The 24,885-nt window shown below is 41.0% G+C and overlaps 1 protein-coding gene across 22 annotated transcripts in view; it reads left to right on the top strand.

The window, feature by feature from the left end:
- ptprfb (protein tyrosine phosphatase receptor type Fb) overlaps positions 1 to 24,885 on the top strand; it is a 156,988-nt gene that overhangs the window by 35,895 nt on the left and 96,208 nt on the right. For 19 of the 22 annotated variants that reach the window (XM_020591231.1, XM_020591237.1, XM_020591238.1 and 16 more), the window contains exon 2: positions 22,712 to 22,886. In XM_020591231.1, coding sequence (XP_020446887.1) covers positions 22,787 to 22,886 — 100 coding nt within the window. In that variant the 5' untranslated portion in view covers positions 22,712 to 22,786. Of the gene's footprint in view, positions 1 to 6,422; positions 6,465 to 6,574; positions 6,886 to 7,076; positions 7,098 to 22,711; positions 22,887 to 24,885 lie in introns of those variants that run through there. The other 3 variants (XM_020591233.1, XM_020591232.1, XM_020591234.1) reach the window with 3 other exon arrangements.

Genomic DNA, 24,885 nt, shown 5'->3' with positions numbered 1-24,885 from the left:
AGCTTTTATTAGGATCCTTTCACTGAAACTTTTTCAGATCCATCAAAGTCTCCTCATAGCATACTCCATCTGAGATGCTGCAGAAAGCAGCGGCCCCTGTTGGATTGGATTCCTGCCCTGTTTTTACACACATTGCATTTCTGTGTGCAGATTTTGTACTTTTTGCTGGCATCTAAGTCATATCTCCCTCATTTTTCCTCCCATAGGAATATCGGCTTTTGAGTAAAAATCCACCCTAAATCAATTTAAAAACACAAAATTGGGCAGTAGCTTGTTGATCTGTGTTCACATTTTTATTGTGGCTAGTGTTTTTCTTTGATAATTTGTTTTACTAATGACAGTAGTTTGTATCCAACAATTTCAAACATGAAATGTGCTACAAACAGTCAAGAAGAAGTGCATCCTGAAAGAGGCAGAGATATTAATTTCTCCTCTCACAACAGCTTCACAAAACAAGATGCATTGTAGAAACAGCTTGCATCTTTGCAGGTATGCTAGCGTTAGCCTGTGAAATGTAACACTGCTGAACAGCTGGTCACAGCACACCACAGCATTGCTCTTTCCCCACTCTGACTTTTCCTTGTTTGGGCTTTTGCTCTCTCCACATTCACAGAAGTTCCCATAAACAGTTTATTAAACTTTAAGGAGGCAGATGAATGAGATTGCTGTTGCGTGTCACTGCACAGATGTTACAGAAACGCTCCTGACAGTAATCTCAGTGGAATGATCATTGATCAGAAGGTAAATAGAGGTCTGAAAAATAGAGGAGCCATATTCAGGTGAGAAAAGAAGTACATTGAAATATGCAGATTGGAGAGTAGGATGGCACTGAAGGTCACCTGCTAAGACATCCGTATCATTGACTGCCAGCATGCCCTTTGAAGTTGCACAGAGTTTAGTCCCTTGTCTTGACCCTGTTATATGCTTTGTCATCCATTTGGGATCTCCTTAGAGCTGTAGAAGCAGGGGTCAGGCATTGTGCTACAGCTAAACTTGCCTCTTATACTTCTCAAATACTAAAACTGAAAATCGAATACCTACCCGACGATCGAATATCTGAATAGTCAAATATTCTGGTCCAGTCCTAGTTACTAGCGCTCACACTTCATGAATATGACTGCCTCCCATATTGTGCATTTCACCTCGAGGTGAGTCACGTGCTTATTTGGTTTGATTGCCACCTCCATACCTCTCTGAGTGTGGTATGCAAGGAAGGCAGTGTCTGGAGTGGTTCTGGGAGCACATGGGGGCCAGAGGGTAGAGAGGGGGCACAATACTATGAAGTGCCTCAATGTCGCTTCATTTCTCCATTTTAATTGGGCTATCTAAATGCATGCCCGGCTTGTCAATACCCGCTGGAGTCCCAGATAAAAATGATTTGTCTCCTGCATTCTGTGGCATGCTCTGTTGTTCCCCTTAGAGAGCGTGCCCCGCCAGTTGTCAGCAGCAGAGTGTAATGGAGAGTGCTCGTTGTTTTTGATGTTCTTTGAGTAGCAGGAATATAGGTGCCTTCTTCTCTCACTTCTACCACTCTTGTCTTAGTCTTATTTATTTTATTCATAGTCTTTCTCTGTCTGTATGCAGCAAATGGACATAGGCATGCAGGCACACGCGCCTCTATAGACACACATACAGAAGCAGAACCAAAGCGACACGTGTACAAATTCACATGCTCTACACATAGAGACACATGTCTGTACAGGCACGTACACACGCCGACACTCACTGAAGGTCAGCACTGTGAAGCCAATCTTATCTGTGTTTCCCATTGTCCTTGTCTTTTTCACACCTCCGGTCACCATGTGTCATCACCTTCCCTCTCGGCGCTGGAGCAAGCATTATCTGCAGACAGTCCTGAGAAAAACTCAGGGCCAGAAGCGTGCCCTTGGTATTTGGACTGGTGAGCAGAAGTATGATGCTCACACAGTGTCTGACATTTTCATTCATTTTGTTATACATTGCTTTCCATGTTAAAGATAACACGATACTCTGTGCAAGTGCTGCTCTTCTTATTTTCTTAACTGATGATAATTTGGTGACTTGTGTCACCAAAGTGACATGTCACATGCATGCGTGCACATGCTTACTCCATGGCTTAAACTATCCCTGTAACCTAATGTTGACCTGATCACAGGTGGAGATTAAATGCTACATTGATCATTTGAAAATGTTTTTAACTCATGTTTGTCAGTTATGATATGATCCATCTATGTGCTATAGATACTAGTGTGACTGCTGCAGTCTGGAAGTAAATTACTTAACAGACAATGGCCATAGTCAAGCCTAAATAAATTGTGAATTGGTCTGGAAATTCAAAGCTAACAGGTGTTGCCCAGCTGTGCTTTTGGACATGATGACATAGTGCAAGACTTAAGAGCCTATCAGCAGCAGCAGAATGCTGACTTTCACAGCTCAGTGTTTACAACCCAGGTCAGCATTTCTTTCACTGGCATGCAGCCAGAATTGTGTTTATCAGTGCCCTCTGAATGGGGAGATTAAGCACATCTATTTGGATGCAATGTGAAGGATTTTTTTATTTTATTATTTTAGATAATACATAATGTTTAGATGTGAAATGCAGCAAATAGTGTATATTCGGTGTACACACCATTCATTCAGTCAGTGAATGCTCTACTGACACTAGACTAAGAAGCATATGTTCTTACCCCAAAGCTGAACCTTGTTAAAATGTTTTGGCAGACTTGTTAGATGGTGCAGACGGTTATATTGATAAAGCCCAGGGCCAAAGTGATTCATCCCATCCTTCAGCAGTCAGCACAGCTTCCCATCAGATGATGACTGTAGCTTCCAGAGAAGCTGAGGTGTCTGACTTGATCCAAGTGTTCTTCACCTGCAAAAAAAACCCTGGAGCTGTGCAGCTGATTTTGCACATGGAACAACTCACAAAATAAAACCTGAAAAGCCAAAAACTGGTTTAATGATCTCATAAAATCAAGTTTGAACCTGAATCTGTTGACTACCTATTGTTATCAGACTGGGTTAGGCCTGTGACACACCAAGCCGTTGGGCACAGTCAGGCTGTCGGTGAGCAGCTGTCACCCTAGTTTTTGCAGCATGTCCCACACTATTGGCACTAGCCGGACCCTGTATGTGGCTTTCCGGCCAATTCAGCATGGTAACTCAGTGGCGATACCGTTGGGGAGAGAGGCCAATGATTTGCTGTTCAGCTTAGCGAATCAGTGCACAAGAAGAGAACAGTTTGGGAAAGCCCCTTGAGCCTGTCAATGTAGTAACCATGACGTCACCAATTTAGTGTGGTTTCTTCTTATTTTTCTCCTCCGCGACCTCCTTTCTTCATCGACAACCAAAAGACAAAGGGCTGACAACACTAATTTCACTTGCAGCTTCTTATCAGACATATTCTCAACTAGAAGCAGCTACAAACCAGCTGTGGTGAGCGAGAGCTGCTTTGTATAGATGCAGCCCTAGGTCTTCCTCTTTCCCTTTTTGTATACAGGCTACTGCCACCTGCTTGTATGGAAAGTTAGTTTGTCTCACAGAGACACAGAACATGCATGCTAGTTGGCCATTGGCTGTGGTCTCTGCAGTGTGTTCAAGTGCCATTTTTGGTCCAGATGAAGGTCTGCAAGGTGATGCAACAGTCGGCCTTCGTCATCGCTAGTTCTTTGATGTCAGCTTGGAGTGTCTCTGCCCTTAAGTCAGGGAGATGATGGCGGCTCCTTCAGTTTGAAGAGACTGTCAGCCTTTTTCAGTCTAATGAAATGAGTTGGAGGATGGGTGGTTGTCACAGTGTTATAAATTCTCAGACTAGGTAGGGAATGTTTCTAATTCTATTCGAGCTATATATGGGGGGTGGGGGCGAGATAAGTCCTAAAACTGCCAGAGCTACACAAACTCACTTGAGGCAACATTTTTAATCTTGCATAGGGGGTTACTGCTCAATTCCATCTGTGTTTTGAGTTTTTCCATTGTACTAAAATGAGATTACACTAGAGATGAAGTGGCTCATGTTGCGCAGCTGACACACTACACTACATTACTGTAGCTTACAATTAATTTTCTCTCCCACTCTGCTGTCACCAGCCGATAATCTTTACTTCTGCTTTTTACTTCTCTGTGCTTTGTTGTGCGGTTTGCTCACAGACGAATGTGACATGTGAGTTGGCACGGACTACTTACACCCACAAAAACATTTTTTCCTCCACTCCTCAGGGGTGTGTGGGTGTAATAATTATTCTCAAGAACGTTCCCTCGAACCCTCATGAGTATGTAAAGGATGGGAGGTTTCCAAAATGTCCACATTAGTTGTGATTTAAATTTTGGGAAGTTTTTGGTCTGTGGTGCATGCTTAATAAGTTCTCATGTTTATTAGTAAGATTTTTTCAGCATGTACAGCTGGAGTAAATTTATATTTTAGGCTGTTCAAATTTACTGTAACTACTTTTTGATCAGATGACCCAAATCCCATTTGGTCTAAACTAGAAGTAAAGTTAAAGATGAGAAAAACCTATTCTTTCTTTTGATGAATAGCCTGTTGTGTGCACAGATCTGCAGCCTCCAGTAAAATCAGACTGTCTCCCACTGTTAACAACAAAGACAAATGTAGAACACATTGCAGATTGCCCTTTCCTTCAGAAGGGCTTAAGCCTAGAACAAGTTTATCTTTGCTGCTTTTAGTGGAAACCCTCAAATACTTTTTAGAACCTCAATCCGAATCTTTTGTACTGTTTCCTCTAGGGGGAAAGGGTTTTGCATAACCGAGTGGACAGTAACAAACATAAAGGAAAACAGTATTAATAAGGAAAACAGCTGCCTTTTATCCAGTTTGCTTTGTATTGAATTGTATTTCTGTTTTTTATTTTCCTCTCTATAGCTTAATAGAAGGTGTGAGATCTGAATTTACACTGGGCAGCACCAGACATGTTTTCCTTTCTTCCTTCCTTCATAAAACTCTGCAGATCTGAGCTCATCACAGACTTTAGGAACTTTAATTAAGGTATTAGAACTTCTAATGAAACCTGAAAAAATGAAGTTATGCCATCCTGCTAAGCTTTCTGTCTACTTCTCATGCTGTAAAAATTGACTGGTGTTTTGTATTGGACTCACTGGGAGCTGTGGTCCTGAACCTTGTCTGCTGCTCTGCTCCTCCTGTTTGTTACTGCTGCTAGATCCACTGAACTGCTTGAAGCTTTTGGATTTTTCTGATTACATATTCTTTTCTCCGAGCTTTTCAGCCACATCTTAAAAAAACCAAACAAACAAAAAAACACTAATATTCGCGTGAAACGAGTCAGCAACAGTTCATTGCTGCAGCGTTGATGTTTAATGATAATAACAATACCAACATACGAACAGTGAGCAGGTGGACAAAGCAGGTCTGAGCTGGTTAAGCTTTTAAATTTGACATGTGATTCACATGTGCATCAGCAGTTACCACCCTGATTATATTAATAAGAATTACACTAGTATGGCAATTCTCAAGTTTTATTTTTCTTCTCAGAGTGTATTGCATATAATGATATAGCTGTTATGCATAGTTTAATTATTAATGCAACATGATATTATGGCCTTATCTATAAACAGTCTTGGTCTTGGTCAGGGGTTGCAGTGTCTTGCTTTGCCACTGAGATATTAAAATAAACATCATTACATGTAGGGCAAAATATTGTTAAAGCATTGCTGGATGAGTCAAGTTACAGTCCACACTATAGTATTGGGATAAATGAGCAAACGTCTCCCCAAGGTCCCCAAGGCTCTGTGATCTATTAAGGCGCTGTCGTCTCGGATGGTGAACCTCAGAGAGCGAGGGAATTTTTGGGGAAGAGAATGGTTGTGCTGACATCCTCTCTCAGTGCAATCCCTTGTCCTTGTAGGACGAAACAGAAAAAAACAGCACTAGAGGCTGACTTGGCTGTTCCTCTGAGCTTCGTCATAAATCCGACTGAACATTTCTGAACATCTGTTGTGGATGATTAGCTCCATGGTGAGCAGAGTTTGACCAGAGGGAGGAGAGACCCTCTGTGTTTGGGAGTTATGTGTGTAAACTCCACGCCTTGCTGAGGATTATGCATATTTATTTTTTCCCTCTTTATTTTTTAGAAAAAAAGCCCAAATTATTTTTTGAAACCGTTTCATTATCCACAAACTGTTAGAGGATGTGTTATATTGACACAGTCCCCTAGGAATGCTTGTATATTTCAAGGTCACACTTTGTTAGCCCCTTAGTTTTGGTGATAATGACATGGCAAATTGATTTTGAAACACATGCAGGAGTTAATTAAAAGTAGAAGTGGAGATGTTGGACATGTCAGGCTGTGATAAGAGCGTAGTAGGTCACAATCTGTGCCTTGAAGGTGGTCAATAGATAAGACATAATGGAGCCTCTAAGCTGCAGGAATATATATAACATCATGTGCTCTCGTACTTTTTTCTACATGCAGGTGCACAGCAAAATTGTCTCTCATTGGTCAAGATTCAAAAAGGTAAGGCCCTACAGCCTCCTCCCTCTTCACACTGAAATTTGACACCAGTGACATCACATGGTGGGTCTGGCTTCTCCCAGGCAGTCCCTGAACACCCGCTCAGTGTGTGAACAAGCTTTGCCTGTGAAGGAGCTCTCCCCAAACCACGTTCTACAGCCACAGCTGGAAAAGTATTGCTTGGGAGGCAAAAGACACTTCATCTGGCTTAATCAAACACTGTGAATGGAATAACTGAGCAGGAAGTGGTGTCTGTTTTTTCTCTCTTACGCTCACGAGACACCGTTCAGGGATAATCTTTTGTGGATACTGCTGGACTTTCTTTTCTAGCCTTTGGATACTCTCCCCTTCTCTCTGGAATAAGTACCTCAGTATAGGAATAAAAAAGGCTTAATTTATCAGTGGACCTAACTGACATGCATGGGTAAGCATGAATGTTGTACCAGAGAATTATTACAAAGCATCAGTGAAGAAAAGGTTAGAAACACAGATGAGACACAGGTGCATTTTTTGAAACTGACTGAGCTGCCTTAGATGCTGCAGTTTATCCGACTGTATATCTCTGCACCAGTATATTTTTCATCTTGGGATCTACCTTTTACAACTTCCCTTTTTACAATAAAAGTAACAAAACAAGTAGGTGTGTTACACTTCAATGGTCAGGTATTTTCTTGCTATTCTTTTGTTCACTTTTCTTTTGTCCTTGCTCACTCTTGCTTGTTAAGACAAAACAATGGTTTAACCTTGTCTTGGCTTAAGTCTATTGGCTGGCTCTTTGGCAAATTGCCCTGTCTGGTGTGAACCCTCCCCTACGTATTCAGAGGACTTTGAATAGAAGGGCCATAGAAGGTCCCCTAGCTACTGCTGCTAAGGTGAGGCACCCTGCCGTTCTAGTGCATTAGGCCTACACTGAGGCCAAACAACCTGTTTTTCCAGTTGTCTTTATCTCCCAGGGCAATCTGGAGGGTAAAGTTTCAGCAACAAGAATTCCAGTTAGAAGGAGACACCGAGAGGCTTTGAAATCCTATGTAATTGTAGCAAAGAACTTTTGGAAGTCTCAAATTATGAGAAAATGTTTGTGCCTCAGTTTTAACAAAGTGTACCCTGTAAATCATGTCTCAGGGTGTAATTTAAAAGTTTAAAATTCATTAACTGTGATTATCATAGGCAAAAAATAACCAGGTCTAAGTTCTTAAATTCATTAACTGTGATTATCATAGGCTTCATTAAAGTCTTTTCTTTTAACTTAGTTTCAGCAAAAAATAACCAGGTCTAAGTTCTCTCTTCAGCTTTAATTAGGTCTTCAACCTTTTGCGTCTTGTTTTATTATTTCAGCATAAAACTTTTATATGCTTGTCTGAGAAGCTTTTGGACCAAGTTCATCTTGTTCTTGGTAACGATAAATGTGGCAGTTGTTGGACAGTAAGTTTGTTACTCAATACAAGGAGCTGGTGTCAGTGGGGAGAAAAAATCCCTTTTGCAACTTGCTCTTTTCCATCAAAGTTGTCTTCAGATTTCAAAGAACGTAGCATAGATATGATGTCTGTCTCATTTAGTTTGTCCTTTGAAAGGATTAGGCCTCCCCAAAGGCCTGTCTTACTGCAATATGAACTTTGTGTTTTCTTTACTAGTTGTACTTTTATACAACTTTCCCACCATTAGTACCGTGAATACATGGGGGTTTTTTCATACCCAGCTTAAACCTGCCTTTAACTGGCTTCTGATGGGATTCCCACTGCCGACGCACCGGGCTTGGCTCTCTAGCTTGGCTTCTTTCCCCTCTGGTATGTCATATTTGACATTATCACGCTGGTGATGTCAAATACGTGTGCCGGTAAACAAAGCATCATGGAAGCTAGTGAGACAGTCAGTGTTATTTCTTCATATTCGCTTTTGTTCATTTTCCAAAGTATAGAAACTTGGCCTACACTGAGCCATGTTAGAGAGTTGACTGAACGAAGGCAGATGGAATTTATGGCTGAGGCGCTGATGATGACGACACGTGCATCATTAAGTATATTCGTGGATTTAGATGAGTTTGGCTTTCCCACTAGTTCCAAGCCGAGGCGTGCCCAGGCAAAGTGGATAATGACCCATGTCGACTGCAGTCATTTGTCCCAGTAGTTGCATTCCCACTGCCGTCAAAAGCCGAGGTGTGGCGAGTTTACATGGGTTTTTTGGGCAGTGTGAAAGGGGCTTTAGATTATTATTATTATTTTCCTTTTTATTTAATGATTCAGGAATGCAGCCTGAAGCTCACCATGACTTGGAGTGGTAACCCAGACTTGATTAAAAAAAAATTGCCTTGAGGTGAAACACAAGATGGACATTTCTGTTGAAGTCTCTGTTCAGCTGCTCAGTAGTATAAACAAACAAGACAAAAAGCCATGAGCCATGGGCATTTGTTCAAACAAAGCCAATGTACACACTGGGTAACCTGTAGGTCGTCCTCCTTCACCCCCACCATGCAGGCCACTTACCCTTCATTCCACTTTTAAGACAGTGTCTCAGTCACTTTGTCACCAGTAATGTTTCAAAGAAATTTTAAGTGATGTCTAGGATGTAATCTAGGAAATAACTACAGTTATTTGTGTACCACCACCTTTATTAGATTTCCTGACCACGCACACAAAAGATCTTGCTTTTGGCTGAAGTCTTTCCTTTTGAATGAATAACACCGTGTGGGACAGTCAATCACTCTCTACTCATCGGATTTCTCAAAAGTAATTATAGGCTGAGCATATGGATTTTTCCGTAGAACTTGATTTCTTATCATAGTTGAATTGGGTGATGTGTAATGACCTGCTGATGCACGACGGATCTGCTTAATCACTCTTGTCCCAGGTGGGACATGAAAGAGGTTGCTTACAATCACAGATCAATGTCCGGCAAGGGGTTTGTGTCAGTGGAGCCAGACATTAGTCTTAACACCTACTGTAAGTATTAAAACCTACTCGCTTTTGTTGCATTTTTGGAGCACAAAGCTTTGTTGTCGGCCCATGTGGTTTTGCTGTTTTGGTTTTAAACTTTAAAATGCTAGCAGCAGAAGGATTTTTCATGTTTGTGTCAGGTATTGTTACCCATACTCATGTTTTTATGATGACAAGGTCTAATTGCCAGTCCTCTGTTCTTCTCTAAATAAATTGTTTATGCTACAAAGGGGGGAGTAGGTGCTAGATACGTCCTTTGTAATGTGCGATGTCAATCGGCATCCCAGCTCCTGTGATGTGTTAGCTGTGCTGATAGTTGCTTTCTGGTCTTGGCTGCAGACAGTCACTCATTCATTGTGACAGGTGCTGAGGAGGAAGTTTAGAAAAGAGGTTTCTTTACCACTAAAATCATCAGTGTTTTGACAGGAACACTTTACCTCGGCTGCCCCAAGGAGAGAGCTCATTTGATTGAACTAGGTCTGTGGCAGTGCTTTGACATCTGCATAAGCATGCTAATCACAGTGAGGTTTTGACATGAGATCATATCTGAACAAGCAGACAGGTTTATTTTAAGTAAGGAAATTTTATTTTTGCTGCCAATTAGGGATGAATGGAAACTGTCCTGTAAAACCCACTAGTGGCAGTGCAGCTTTAACTCATTGTCTCTTTAAAGTGAAGTGAAAACAAGTGGATCATACCGCTCAGGCTTGGATCACATTCAGTTCTTTTGTTTCTTTTCACAGATGCCTTCCTTCTGTGCTCTTTTTTAAATTATGTATTCCATTATGCATTTTAACTGTATGTATCCACTTTTTATGCCAATGTATACCTAGCCATCAGAGGTCTGTTTTGTGCTTATAGCCTTGCACCTTCCATTTAAACCTTAGCACTGTGTATTACAGCCATGGGTTTCTCGATGGGAACACAAATCCGCTTTGTCAGAGAGGACATTTCCCTCCTTGCACAAAACTCATTTCAATTCCACATCATCCCATTATGCCTCCACACTGATTGAAACAGCCTCCATTTTCAGGGGCAGCTGTATTTTTTTGGTACTCTGTATGTATGACAAGACCAGAGCTTGTGCTTGTGTATGCAAAATGTGCAGTGATGCAGATTGGAGTCATACACTGACCATGACAAATATAAATTTTGCTGTGCTTTAAGCTGTTTTCTGAAAATAAGGGAAGACTTGGGATTACTGTTGTTGTTCTGTTGCATAATACCATTCATTTCCATGAGGCATTGTCACTGAATTACTGTATCATACACTGCTAATATCTTTTATCTAATATAGCCGTTCTTCTGCAGGAAGGCAAGGTCAGATTAGTCGCTTGTGAATTGCCGTTAAAGGGAATTAAAGGTCATAGCTTTACCTTGCTCTTGAGTATGAAGGGATAACTGTGATGTTAAACTGCAGTAAAGCACATAAAATTGAATGTAGGCTTGATTTATTTGGTGGTTGGTTTTTAGAGTAAAGTCATGTGACTGAGTTATCCCTCAGCCTCCACCAGCATCCTTGTTTGCTCAGCCTCCCAATTTCTTTGACATTCTACTTGATTAGTTTATCATCCCTCCTGTCACTTCCTCTGAAATTATGACCTCTTCTATAACAGTACACTGCTGCTGGACTCTCGCTATTAATAACATGTCATCTAATGCAATAACAAGTCTTTAGTCTTGGATACTCATACATGGACTTTGACCTATTGCTACAATACTAGCACCTGAGAGTACAGCACGTGTGTTGTATGTTTTACAGTGACACATATTCAGCTTCATTATAACGTTTGGCGTTTCTTCATCTTGCTGTTCATCCTCAACACAGCAATGACTCTTTCTCCTGCAGAACTCTGCAGTCCCTGGCTTGTTTTGGGAAGATAGATGGAGATTCATTCGGTTTCATTATAATGCCTGACTTATTTATAGCCTGCCTGTGCAGTGCCCGTTGGCCCACTGTGGCCCTGTAAGGATGCTGGGGGCTGAGGTGTTGATGAAACATTCCTGTGTCCAGGGGGTATTCTCTGAGGACAGCACTGCTTGTTTAAGGGAGGGCAGTGGGGTGACAATGGAAGAACCATGGGCAAGGCCACTGAAATCTAATTCCATCAGCCCTGCCTAGCTACACATTCCTATTTGAGAGCTTTCCCCTTGCACTGTGGGAGTGCTGGGCTATGTAATGATACCATATAGCCCAACAACATGGGATAAAGTTTATTATGTGTTCTGCTCCTATCAAAGTAGTAACCACAAAAAGGGGAAAAGGGAACATCTTAGAGAAAATACCTCCCCTGAAACACACTTCCACATTTAAATGCACAGTTTGCAGTTTGTAGGTCCACCACACTTGTCCGAAACCTTATCTGGATCTTCCCTTCCAGCCTCAGAGATTACCTCTTCACAGCCCAGGAGCAGGGATGCTGTCTGCCTGGTAATTTGATGGCTAATCCCCTGCCTGTTCCCTACAAATCTCTTCCCTGATAAAGGGGTTGCTTCTACATTAGTAAACATGGGAGACTTGGCTGCCTTGGCTGGCAGTTAGACAAGAGGACTGGTTGAGGAAAGGGGAAGCAGTGGGATAACCAGTTCCCTCTTTATAGTTCATAGGAAAGCCCCTTTGCATCTCCTGCTAGGAATCTCAACCTAAGTGCTAAGATGAATATTTAAACGTTGGGAATGCCTTTAAACTTGCTGGTAATGCAGTCTAATTTTATGTGTGAGGTAAATAATGTATAGAACATTTTTGGACATGTTGGTTCAAGCATGAAGGAAATCCTCCTTGCTCTGTAATTTATACAGTCCATTGTTAATGCACATTCATATGCTATCATAATGATCTACTGTTGTGGCTAGCTACAATGGCTCACTTAAAAGGAATTCACCCCCTCACATCTTTCTTCACAAGCTTACACTGGGCTATATGGGCTGCCTGTGTGACTGAGAGGCTGTAGTCCTCATAAGAGTTTCATTACGAAGTGTTAGCATGTGCCTATTTCTGTTTCCTGGATGTTTGTTCACCTCCAGTGATGGTGCGTCAACAGAACACTAAGCCTTGGAATCACAGCTGACGCCTTGAACCTGAATATGCTCAACCAAGTTTAACATGACCTGGCAAGATAGCATTTTATCAGTCTGTGGAATGACTTCAGCTTGATGACTGCAACATTGGCTGTGATGGCTTTTCATTTGCTGACCTGGCAGAGGCGCTTTAGTCATCAGGGCAGATCTGGTGGGCTGACTGACAGGTCCTGTCCCTACATGTCTCGTTGTATGTGTAATGGCCTGGTGTTCGGTCTAGTCAGAGAGTGAGATGTCACGTCAGGAAATTTGGTGAGATCTCCGTTTTCAGCACATCACAAAGGTACAAATGAAGTGCAGTGAAGGCTGCAGGTTTAGCCTGTTTGTGCTTTTTAATTCTACTTTGTAATTACATTTGCAAAAGTAAGCACCACACTTTTGCCTCTTCTCACGTTGAACAACTTACAATATATTGATGAATGAAAGGTTTAGTCGTAGCACGGTTCTACTGCTTTGGTGTAAATTCATTTTTGCACATACCTGTAGTGACCTAATTTTAAATGTTACTGATTTTTCCACTAGTTTATTTTCTGAAGATGACTTCTCTGGTGTCTTCACTTATAATTTCTGCTGTCTTCATAGAACACTTGATCTGAATAGCAGTTTGCTTGATTGGATGCATTTGCGCTGGCACTGAAGAACACTGGAGAAGCTCTTGTCTAGATTTGTTTATAAAGTGAATTTCAATGAACTATTTGATTAGTTAGTAAAATTCTATGACTCAGAGTTAACCGGGAGTTTTGAGAGATCTGTGTGTGTGTGCACATACGCTGAGTGTATGTATGGTGTGAATATCTTGTTAGCCAAGCTACAGAACAGTGACTCTACACTGGTGGTAATTGATAGTCTGGAGGCTGTCTGAGCTGCAGGTAAATCCTATCTGCCGCTGTATTGTGAGGGAGAGGGGTGGGGTAGGGGAGAGAGTATAAACAAGTCTTCCAAGGACTAAGAATTTCAGAATAACTAGAGGGATGGTGGGGGCGGGGGCATTTGGACAAGAAGAGCAGACCATATAGCTGGAAGACTGTCTAATGGTGGGAGAAATGTAGCAGAGATTTTCACTCACAGACCGTTAAAATATCCTCAAGACAGCACAGGCTTAAATGTAGATTTAGGCAGCATTTTTTTCTCAAGAACATTACTCTGAAGAGCAGTGTGTTACTCCCTGTCATCTTTGTCCTGTATCTATTGCTTGCCTTGTGCAAAAAGCTAAGTGCAGGGGCTTAGATGTGGCGTTTGCCTTAAAACTCTTCCATCAGACTGACAGAGTGAAATTCTGTCTCTTGCTTTGCCAGGAAGATGTACTGAAGTGAGAAACCAAGGGAGAGCAAGGAGGGGGAGAGCATGAAGGAGAGAGATTGGTCCCTGTGAGAGATTCATAGGTAGTAATGAGGGAGTTGGTGGAGTGTAGGTCGCCGTGCTGTCGCTCCGGTCTGTCAAAATAATGGACCTCGCTAGTCAGCTGGTAATCAATTGTAGTGGTCACAACCTGGTACGCCTGTTGTTCGTCACTCCTCCTGACTGTCAACCTGCCACCTGAAGATTGAGGATGAAGCAGAATCTTCTCCCAGATGACAGATACAGTGTCCAGGTACTTTCTCATTACCTGAAGGGTGGCCTGAGGTGAGATGTGGAGGAAGGCACGTCTGCCTCCATTTTCTGCCTAAGGTAGCTTAAAGTGAAAACCCTAGGAGTAACATCCAAAATAACGGCTGGTAACTACCAGCCTCCAGTTGTCTTGTTAAACTGTGAACCTGACTTGTGTCAAGTCTTTTTTTTTTCCTGTTTAGAGCTGCAGCTAATTATTTATGTTCATTATGGATGAATCAGTTTGTTTGTATTACTTTATGAAATCTCAGAAAATAATCAAAATATATTCTGTTTATAGTGACATAAGACAAAGTAAAGCAAGTTTACACATTTGTGAACCTTGTTACAAAATGTATTGCATATTTTCTTAATTATTGATTTAAATGACCTGTCGTAAAAATTATATTGATCATCATAAAAATTGTTGTCCTCTGACTTATCAGTTAAGGCAATAATTGTTGAATGTATTGACAGCACAAGAGAATTACCAATAGAAGTTCAATTTCCTGTTCTCCTCATATTAGGTGAGACATAATGCACTTGGTAAGGACAGACGTGCTGGCTTAGTGATTGAGTTTAGAGTCTGTATATTTGTAGTATGGTGCTCTGTAACACAGTCATAGTTTTTAGGAGTACTGTACTTGTTTGATGAACATGGTTGAAGCTGAGAGTCCCTGCTTCTCTTGCCCTTTATCAGCTAGCCCTTGCCTATTTCCCACTCATCTTTTTTACATTTTAAATCCCTTGGCCTCTGGAGAGTAATGGGGATATATGGATCCATCTGCTGCAACAGACTGGCTCATGGCTCAGACAGAGAGAAAGAGACAGAGGAGGAGCCATAACCAAGGAGAGAGAGGAGAAAACACTGGGATGGAGAGAAACACAGACTGACAGAAAGACCGAACAGATTATTAGAATCTGCCTTTTCTTCACTAGTTAGACAGGGACTGAGAGGATGGCCTTCTGGAATAGAAGGCAGGAAAGCAGTTGGATTAGGACCTTGGGGATCCTCTTTTTCCACATTTGCAATGGCAACTAGCTCATGTAAAATCTGTTAGGACTTAACTGTTTCAGATAGAATCGGTGTTGACTTTTCTTTGTGTAGGTAGGTTTCAGAATAGCACATGTTTGTGTGCCTTTTAAATTCCTCCAAACACACTTCTCATCAAGGGGTCCTCCTTTCTAAATAGAGCCTTATGCTTTGCCTCAGACACCATCAGGCACAATGTTTCTGTTTCCCACCACAGATGCTTTACTATAGAGGAGGTGCTTTTCCCCTGTGAGTTAGCGTAACCCTTCCCAAGGTAAACATCGGGTTTGTTCTTCTGTACCTTGGACCGTTGGTGACTGTTTTCTCTCTATCTTTTACGTGCTCTGTTGTAAAGTGACATACTGTAATAAAACCACTATGTCAATATACGGTTGCATCTGCACGTTTCAGTGCTGACTGAAGACAAACAAGCCCAGAACCCTCCAGTATACAGTGTCATAAAGTGAATGTGGGCCCCAGTGTCACGTCCTCACTGCTGCAGTCAGTGGTTGCATGCCCTAAAGGAATATTGTTGCTGATATAACAGATCCTCAGGTGCAGATTTGCAGAAGATGTAAGAATATAATTACAATGTAATGAAATAATGACCTGCTTTTAAAATTTCACTTGGTCAAGCCTCGAGGCCTCCCAGCGCCCATGAATCATCAGCCATCGTTGTTTTGTTAATAGACAATGGTAGAACTTTTGAATTAAATAGGCAGATCCTAATTTCAGTGAAATGTCACAGTTTGTGTACAAAATAAGGGGGGCATGGAGAAACTCACATGGAGAAGGTTTGTTTTGAGTAATCTGGTAGATTAAAACCTGGCTAATCAGATCTTATTGACAAAAAAGTCCTGCAAAATCAATACTGCCTTAAAGCTGTCCTGCTCATTGATTTGCATCAATATCTGACATGACTAGACATATTAAAGGGATGGGAAAGGTTTAGAAAATTCTCTGAAAGCCTCACAGTGTAGATTCTTATATACCTCAAACTGGCAAACATTTACCAGTGTTGCTGCTGTATCACTGAGGCCCCGGCTTCTTTCACATGCTGGCCTGTGGAGGACCCTTGCTAGCCAAAGAGCTTCACTCCCAGACCATTACGGTCACTAATCTGGCCTGACACCAAGCTGATTTACAATGCCCCTCTACTCTAAGCACTGACTGGCTAAAAGTAATTCATTTAGAACAGGGGAGACACCTGCTGATTAGCATGAAGCCCTCTAAAGACCTCTGCTGTGCTCTTATACAAAGTTAGGTCCAATATTTTCACCTCACTGTAGAAAATAAATTCACAAACCTAAAGATGCAGAGAAGATTTCTCTCCAAGTGTAGTGCTTTTGAGAAAACACGCTTATAGAGTACAATCAGTTTGTGATGTATTACATATTTTTCCATGCTCTATTGTACTTCTTGAGTGTTTAATTTTTACATTTCGGCTCTTTCCTGTTGCTAAAAATCCACCCATGATAGATCCCTGGATTGAGCTGAGCCTGAACAACTGCCTCTGTTTGGCCAGCTATCGATCTCTGGAGCTTTGTATTTGCCAGTCTTCAGCTCACATGCCTTCACTCTGTTTGTCTTTTACTGGCGGAGACGAGGCTTTCTGCCCAGGGGGTGGGGTTGAAGTCCTCTGCGTGGTGTGAGGGGGGAGTCCGTGCCGTCTGTGCTGCCTGCCTAGTCATTTTATCACACCATCTGTCCACAAGTAAACCGTCAAGTGGTGACGTCTTAGCTCATCTTTCTTGCTTGACAGTGTGAATTTCCTTTTGATATATATGCACATCTGCTGTTGAGATTGTGTCTCACTTTATATTGCTAATTTAGTGTTTTTCCATGGCACACAATCATTTTTAATTAAGCAGTAATTCATTTGTAGAACTTTCTAAAATATAAACAAATATTACAACTTTTTCAGTCTGTGAACTAGGGCAAGGCTATTGACTGTACATTTTTAGAGACCCTGGACTGAATACAAATCTTTTATTATTCTCTTTTTGTTTTATTTATGCCCTCACTTTAAGTAATTTCAGGTTGGCCTAAATAATAAGAAAGATTATTATTTATATGTAAGATGCAGAGATAAAAAGCAAAGGACAGATAATTAAAGTAAAGATTAATACTGAGGGTTTCAAAAGCAAAATAGTAATCATAATAATATGAATTCCCAAGATAATAAAATGTCAAATTAATGTAGAGAATGAAATGATTAAACCGTGAGATTTCCATACAAAAACCCTTAGAATTAATGGCTTAAGAAAGAAAGAAAAGAAAATGTGTCCTCCTGTTTGTTTGTGACACTTGCATGTTCATGGTTTTATGGATTATTTCATTATAATTTCAAAGCTACCCTGGATTGAATGCTATAAATATGACTCATAATATTGGTGCTACTTTACAGAAAACAGTTTTACACACTCGACTGGTCCAGGTATACACAGCATTGCTTTTATTTGATGAATGTCTGTTTTACAGTGAGCCTGCTTTTTTGATTTATTGCAGGCCCTTTGCCCAGCACTTTGTAGCACAAGCCATTTTCTCCTTGCTCTGCAGCTTGACAACGCCAATAATCGCTCTCCAATAAATTCAAATGGAAGTGGCACTCTGGTATGGTCTCTTCTACGCCGTGTAATACATATCAGTGTAATACATATCACCTTTCATTCCCAGCTTGATTTGCAACTGAAAAGATTGGTATCCCCTCAGAGGTGACTGTAAATCCTCGCTTCAGTGGCAATTTATGGAAGTACTTGAGTTTTGTTAAATGTTTACTCAACCAGACTAAATGCCAATCGACATTGTATCATATGGGTGAAGCTCGTATCTGATGGGCTTTACATTCTATTGAGAGGCAAGTTAGTGTCTGTGTCAGGACATTATCAAGGAGCATGAAGTCCAACCCCCATGCGTCACAGATTACGTCACAATGCATCATGCTGACTCTGTGTCAGATGTTGTAAATGTCTCCGCGCGTTTCACATGGTTGTAGTGTTATCATACTTAATTATTGAAGTGTCTTAAATTAACTACTTGATGGATTTCTTTGAGTCATCCACACAGGCAGACGCGTTATTCATGTGATTTATTACCCGAGGCTTTTCATTGTAGGTCAGCATAATCAGTGCTCCCTGCTTTCTATTGCTCAACTTGTGCTCAATTTCAGGAAGTGCAGTTGTCTGTACAAAATGTTGTTCAGTTTCTCAGGGTTCTCCTCGGCATTAACAATTAACTCTGTGGAATCAGCTTGTAAACAGAAGTGCTATAAAACTCGACAGGTCACAGGACATTACCCTTTGTTAGGTGAATTTCAATGTACTGCCTTGTTGTAGCCCTGTAAAAAAGACATGCATCATCAAGTCTATGGATACAGAATGACTGTCAGAATTGAAGGTAAAGCCTCACTTGGTTTCTTAGATTTTAGAGTTTGGGGCAGTAATTGTCATAGGGTGTTGTGGTGTGTGTGTGTGTGTTCAATGCTGAGGTAAAAAAGGAAGCACAGACTTGTGAGGGTGTCTAGGGCATGGAAAACTAATCAGGGACCAAAACACTGCTGTCGAAATTCAGCTTGTAACACTGTTTATGGAGCCATTGCAGGCTCTGCCAACACAAACCTCTCCAGTCTGGTTTTATCACCTCCAGAGACGGCCATGATTAGCGCCCCACACTGCTAGCCATATATCTCAGCTGCCTCCTCATGCTCAGGATGACCCATTAAATGTAGACTGAGAAAGAGAGAGAGCATGAGTAGGTGGGATGGAAACGATGGAGAGCAGAGATGCTACCAGTAGTTAATGTAATAGTGTTGACTCAGCCTCTGCGCTCTTTCTGCAGAGATGTACCTTACATTGTCTGTTTGTAGACTACTGTAGTATTACTGTTTGCGTGGCCACTCCCTTGCAACACACATGTACATAAACAGGGGGTAATAACTTGAAAGACAGACACCTGATGTGGGTGGCAAAGAAGTAAACAAGATGTGTGGATTTATTGTTATATATTCCCTTTCACCATGGACTCACACAAAAGCTCTTTTGTTCTCCACAATTTACTGTAGGAGATGCTCACATTCCATTGTTCCTTGTTAATTACTTCACTAAACCTCTTAGTCTTTTGCCTATTATACAGTGTATATATACTGTCTGTCCTGCTCAAGACTAAAGCAGTTCCCTCAAGTACATAGAAGGGGGATGCCTACTTCTGTATTAATTCAGTAACCATCTCTTCTCTTTCATGCTGTATTTTTTCTGTAGAGAAAACATTTCTCCCACAGAATCCCCTCTCTATAACATACATGATCTTGACATCTTGAGAAATTGGGCAGATCCCAGGCTGCACTATAAGTTGTGTTCATAGTTGCAGACCTCAGAATCACCACCTACATCTCAAATCTTAAATAATGAATTCAGTGGGGCTGTTTCTTAACAGCAGCTAACCAACCCGGGAAGCTTCAGACTTGACTTTATTAAACACAGCGTCCCCTTTGTGTCTTTATTACATATCCATTGTATGGCTGATAATGTGGTGGAAGGAATTAAGCTGTTTGACTTTGCCTCATCTGTTGTCTTCTTGTATCAGGACACCACGTCAGCTAACTGTGTTTAAACACATCATACTTACTGTATGTTTAACTTGATCATCTTGTGCTAACTGGTCAACACATCCTCTGTCGGTCACTAGTGACTAGTTAGATTAAAATCAAATCACAGAAAATTGCCAACAAGAAGATAATGTCAGTCCAAATTGTGTTGCCATAATTTTTGTGATCATATTTTGAAAATATGTAGAACTTTATTATATGTTGTAGCATGGTGGTTGATGAAACATTCATTTAGTTTTTTCATCACAATTTTAAACTGTATTAATTTAGATCATCAACTGCTGTAAAATAATTTAGCTTCTGAATTCAGCCTGACTTATTGTGTTAATTAATTAGATTTCAGTTTCTGGTGCAGTAATCTGCATGATCATTTTAGCCATAATTATTCAGTGCTAACTCTTCCTTTGTTACTTGGATACACAGGCTTCAGAATTAAATTATTACAAGACAGAAGGATTCCCGTACAATCTCACAGGGGCAGACATCCACTCCTACATGTTATTGCTGTTTTTCTCTTGCTCTCCCACATAGTGGCAAACAATGTCTTCCTGTGTGCTGAGCAGCTTGCTCACATTTTGCACTGCACCATTTTCACTGTAATGCCCTGTCCCTCCCTCGCCAGCACTGCCACCACAACACAAATGCACATAGTGGCAAGTGTTGTCCTATAGTATTTGTGTGTAGCTGGGAGCCATCAAGCTGCACTGGGATAAATAAGCAGCTAAATAAATAAAGAATAAACCTCGCTCTAGGAATTTGTCTCATTGAAGATGAAAAGCATCTGTCTCTCTCTGGCATGTGTTGTGAAAGATATCCCTCCACCACCAAAGGTTTGGTGCACGGCGAGTAGCCAACTCTATCAGCCTCACTCACTCTCGCTACCCGCCGACATGAACCAGTGCAGCACTGGTGTTCATAAAAATGAGTGTCAAACAAATGTGTCTGCCAACAAACTTGATATGAGTTACATTCATTTTGCTAAGCTAAAGTGGGGGTTTAACGTGAAATAAGAATGGGGCCTAAATGTCTTTCATTCTGGTTGCAGAGTGGGGGTATGATCCAATTCTTTGGCACCCTGAGTAGTATATTCATATATCTTTTTCTTCTACAGACTGCTACAGCTTAACACGCCAACAATGAATAGTATACTTATTACCAGTGAAGATGAAGACACAAAGGGAAGCTCCCCCCCCTTCCCAGAGGTTTTAAATTGTTTTAGCTTTCTCAAAAATCAGAGCTTGAACACTAGCTGGCTGCACAGTGTTTGGAAATTCCTTAGATGCAAAGTGTGTTGCAGTGGAAATTAGTTTAGTAGACATGAAAGCCTAGGGGCACATTCATGTGAGTGATAAACAGTGTTGAAGAGCTAGCCATCAGTTGTACCTGTCTACAGCTGTGCCCAGACCACCAGCAACACACACAACATTCCTTCACATCATTGTATTTTCCTTTGCCAAGGGAGTTGTCAAATGAGGTTCAGAGAGCTCCAATGAATGAAGAGGAACTCTTGGAATTTTGCTCTGGGAAGATCTTTGCTCGATCTAATGTTTTCCTTGGTCTTGTTTCACAAAGAGGATGGTTGAAGACGTGCCCAGTGTGTGCACTTTTTCACTGCTTCTACACACGCATTGTAATAGCCATGTGAGTAATGAACTGCTCAACACCTCACAGGCTTAAGAATGGAATCTTTTTTTTTCACAAGATACTGGAGGCATTGTGTTCCTGACACGCTGACTTATGTGGCTGAACTGAAAAGACTAAAGCTGACAGGCCACCCAGCAAGCCTCGAGAGATACCGTGTTGTGTGTGCCTCTACTTCTCTTTTCACAAATATCAACGATCAGTATTGTTCAGTCACCACTGTGAACTGGGCAGTGAGACTGAACAGATGAGCTGAGATACTTTTCAATTCACTTCCAATAGGCTACTTGTAAAAGCTTTGTACAGAATCGTTGTCAGGGAGCCTGTGAAGACAAAACTAGGCATACTTTAAAACTTTTTAAACTTTTCTCATTTTAGTTCTTTTTTTTCTGAGGTCCTCTGGAGATACTGTTTTAATTCTCTCAAAAGAGAGATAACTATCCTTACCGCGCTGTGGTCTGCTTTACTGTATTATGATTATACATCACAGATGGCTGTAGGCAACAGGGTAGGGATAAAAAATGTAGTTGGTTCAATTTGTGAGGATACACAGTTACTTTGTTTATAACAGTATTAGGCATTGAAACTGCAGGACATAACAAACATAAGGTCATATATCTAAATCTTATCAGTTGGCTTAGTCATTTCCCAAACTTAATCTAATTCCTCAAAATACACAAAATGCATGTTTGAGAGGCAGCTTTTGTTTCTCTGTCCCCCTACTACTACTTCAGATGATTGTGCAGTGCTTTCTGATGAATGAATTAATTTGCAGAACACCTGCTGCTGCTCTGTTGACCAACCATGTCCCGCCTTTGGATGTATGTATACATGTTGTCATCCTGTGAGGACATGGTACTTTGTTGATTGAACCCATCTGGAGGACACAGTTTCAATTTCTTGATGGAGAGCATTAAGTGGGTGGTGGTCCCTAGGGAGTGCTGTTTAGAAGGTCCTCTGGGTGCTTAACTCATCCTCATTGTAAATGTAATCCTGTGTCCTGACCTCCCCTTTGTCCTTGGTATTTCTTCCGATGATTTCTCTCCACCACACCACACTGCTTTGTTTCCATAGTCATCTTCTAATGTAGTTTGCATGTTACATTTGCTTCACTTGTATTTTCATTTGCTCCCAGCAGCAAGATTGTACTGTGGTATTGCGTGTCTTGTTGATCGCAACCATAGATCTCCAGTGTTGTGCGTGTGTGGTTTTTTTTTTTACTAGTATACAAAATTTCCATCTCCTTTGGTTCCGTACTACGACTTGCTTTTGATATGTGTTAACATGTTGTTATGCTCATTCAAATATATGCAAATATCTGGTGAGCTTCAATTCTAATGTTTCTTTACTCTGGCTCTGCATCTGTTTGCTCTCCCAGGTGTTAGTTTTTGATCCTGTCAGAGTGGGACGTGTCTAGCAGGGGACCGAGGAGGGAGCAGTGCCAACTTAGAACATGGTGCCTAATACTCAGCTGGCAGTACCCCTCCTGCCCAGAGGGGAGTTGCTGTTTCTGCTTCTACTCAGCTGCATGGTGTTCTCTTCTCTAGCAGACAGTAAGTAACTTCATTCACATGTGGAGCCCTGCCTTGCTTTCTTCTCATTAAGCCTCATAAGTTTATTAAGAGCATTTGAGCTCCATATTCACTTATAATGGAAATTACACACAATGGGAGGTTAAAACAGAATAATTTCATTTGTACTAGCTAATCTAGTGATGTAGCCTTTATTTTACACTCTCCTTGTTCTGGTGAAGTTGAATTTTGCCCACTACATTGCCGCACAATAATTGACTGTGTGTATATTCACAGAGAACAGGCGTTCATATTGTGTAGTGGAGAGCTGCTTTTAAAATAGAACATGGATTCTGTTTACATTTGGTGTCTTTTGTGGATTCCCGCAAACAGAAATAGCATCTCATCTAATGCATGTGTCTAAGTATAGGAAGCCATAGCATCTGCACTAAAAACAGACACAGTGTGCTTGTGCTCGGTTGTCAGTCTAAATGACAGTTTTGGCTGGAAGAAGGCATCCTGAAAGATGTCACCACTGATGTGCCTTTGGGTGTCAGGGGCATACAAAGAGGTACTGCCCTGTCAAAGACGGGGTCATGGACAGAATTAATTCAACACATGGCCTCACCCACAGTGCTGTCATAGGGTCTCTGTAATTCAATTATACCCCTCTCTGACCACGCCAACTGCCCTGTCCTTTTATAAATGGGCCCAGAAGGATTTGTTTTTCTGTACCCTTTGTCTTCTCTCATCCAGCCTTGTGTTATCATCTTTGCCACCTCAGGTGTGTCTAGAGTTTTGCACAGAGTGTAAGTGTGAACTTGACCTTGTGGAGAGTTTTGCACTCCTGTCTTTATTTCTTATGGGCTGGCAAGACTGTCTTTGTTCTGCTTGTAATGTGAGCAGACCAAATCAGACTGACTGGAGCAATAGTGCTGAAGTAAGACCTGAAAAATGTGCCCCACTGCACTAAATTCAACACAGTCACATCTATTTGACTCAGTTCCATCCGTGCTGCTTTTGCTATGCACCCAAAATAATTGCACTATGTTTCAATATGTCTAGTTATAATGTGGTGTCAGCATGCTATGTCTAGCGTTCTGATAGAAAATAATAACCTCTGAATGCTGACGGTCATATAAAAGTTCAACTAAAATAGGAATTTCTGATGATTCTTAAAGAATATGATGAAAAAATAAAGCAATCTAAAAGAAATTACTTAAATAACAGTGGTGTATGAATAATTGGCATAGTACCCTGTCAGTATTTTATTTATTGGTTATACACCATGTTTGTTTTCAGGTTTTGTTGTTTTGTTTGAGTACATGCGCTCTTCTGTGCCTACATTTTAATTGTCACCAAGGGGATAGACGAAACTGATTCAATTCCATTAGCTTTTTAGAGCTCATCAAGAAAAGCTGCTAATATCAGCGGCTCTGAAGGTGGCGTGATATTAATTAAATACAGTCAATCTGTCAGATGCTCTATGAATTTGGATGGGGCCTTGATTATTAAGCTGTACTGCTGTTGTGCTGTTTTCATTCTATGTTGTACAAATATCTATATGTGAATGGTGTGAGATTTAAAGATGACAGGCAGACATAAGCTACAGGACAAAATTAATTATACTTCACTGTGTTTAGTCTGTGAACATGGGTTAATGTGGATAGTGTTCTACAATAACTTTACTAATGCAAACCTAGTGTTTTGGTTCTCTGCATCTATGACAGCAAGCTTGCCCTGGTCTCTGATTTCAGTAATCATATTATTTACAGATAAAAACAGAGGGCTAAGCATTTTAATTAACAGACAAAGATACTCTGCTGTGACAAGCTGGCACTAGTGTTTATTTTGAGGATACGCCCCAAACACTGCTATATGAATAAGGGACATGAGAAAAGATTGAATTTCAGCTTAAACCAAATAACAACTTGAACAAAAGCCTAGCTTTTGTCCGAGGTTAAGCTATGGTTTTAGTTTAATGTAACTACACATGGGAAAAGTCCTAAACCTGCTATTACCTGGACCGAAAAGCAAACAG

The sequence above is a fragment of the Monopterus albus genome, unplaced genomic scaffold, assembly GCF_001952655.1.
Source record: "Monopterus albus unplaced genomic scaffold, M_albus_1.0 scaffold14.1, whole genome shotgun sequence".
Classification (NCBI taxonomy): domain Eukaryota; kingdom Metazoa; phylum Chordata; class Actinopteri; order Synbranchiformes; family Synbranchidae; genus Monopterus; species Monopterus albus.
Note: the sequence above shows the minus strand (reverse complement) of the source record. Positions and strands in the feature narration are given on the sequence as shown.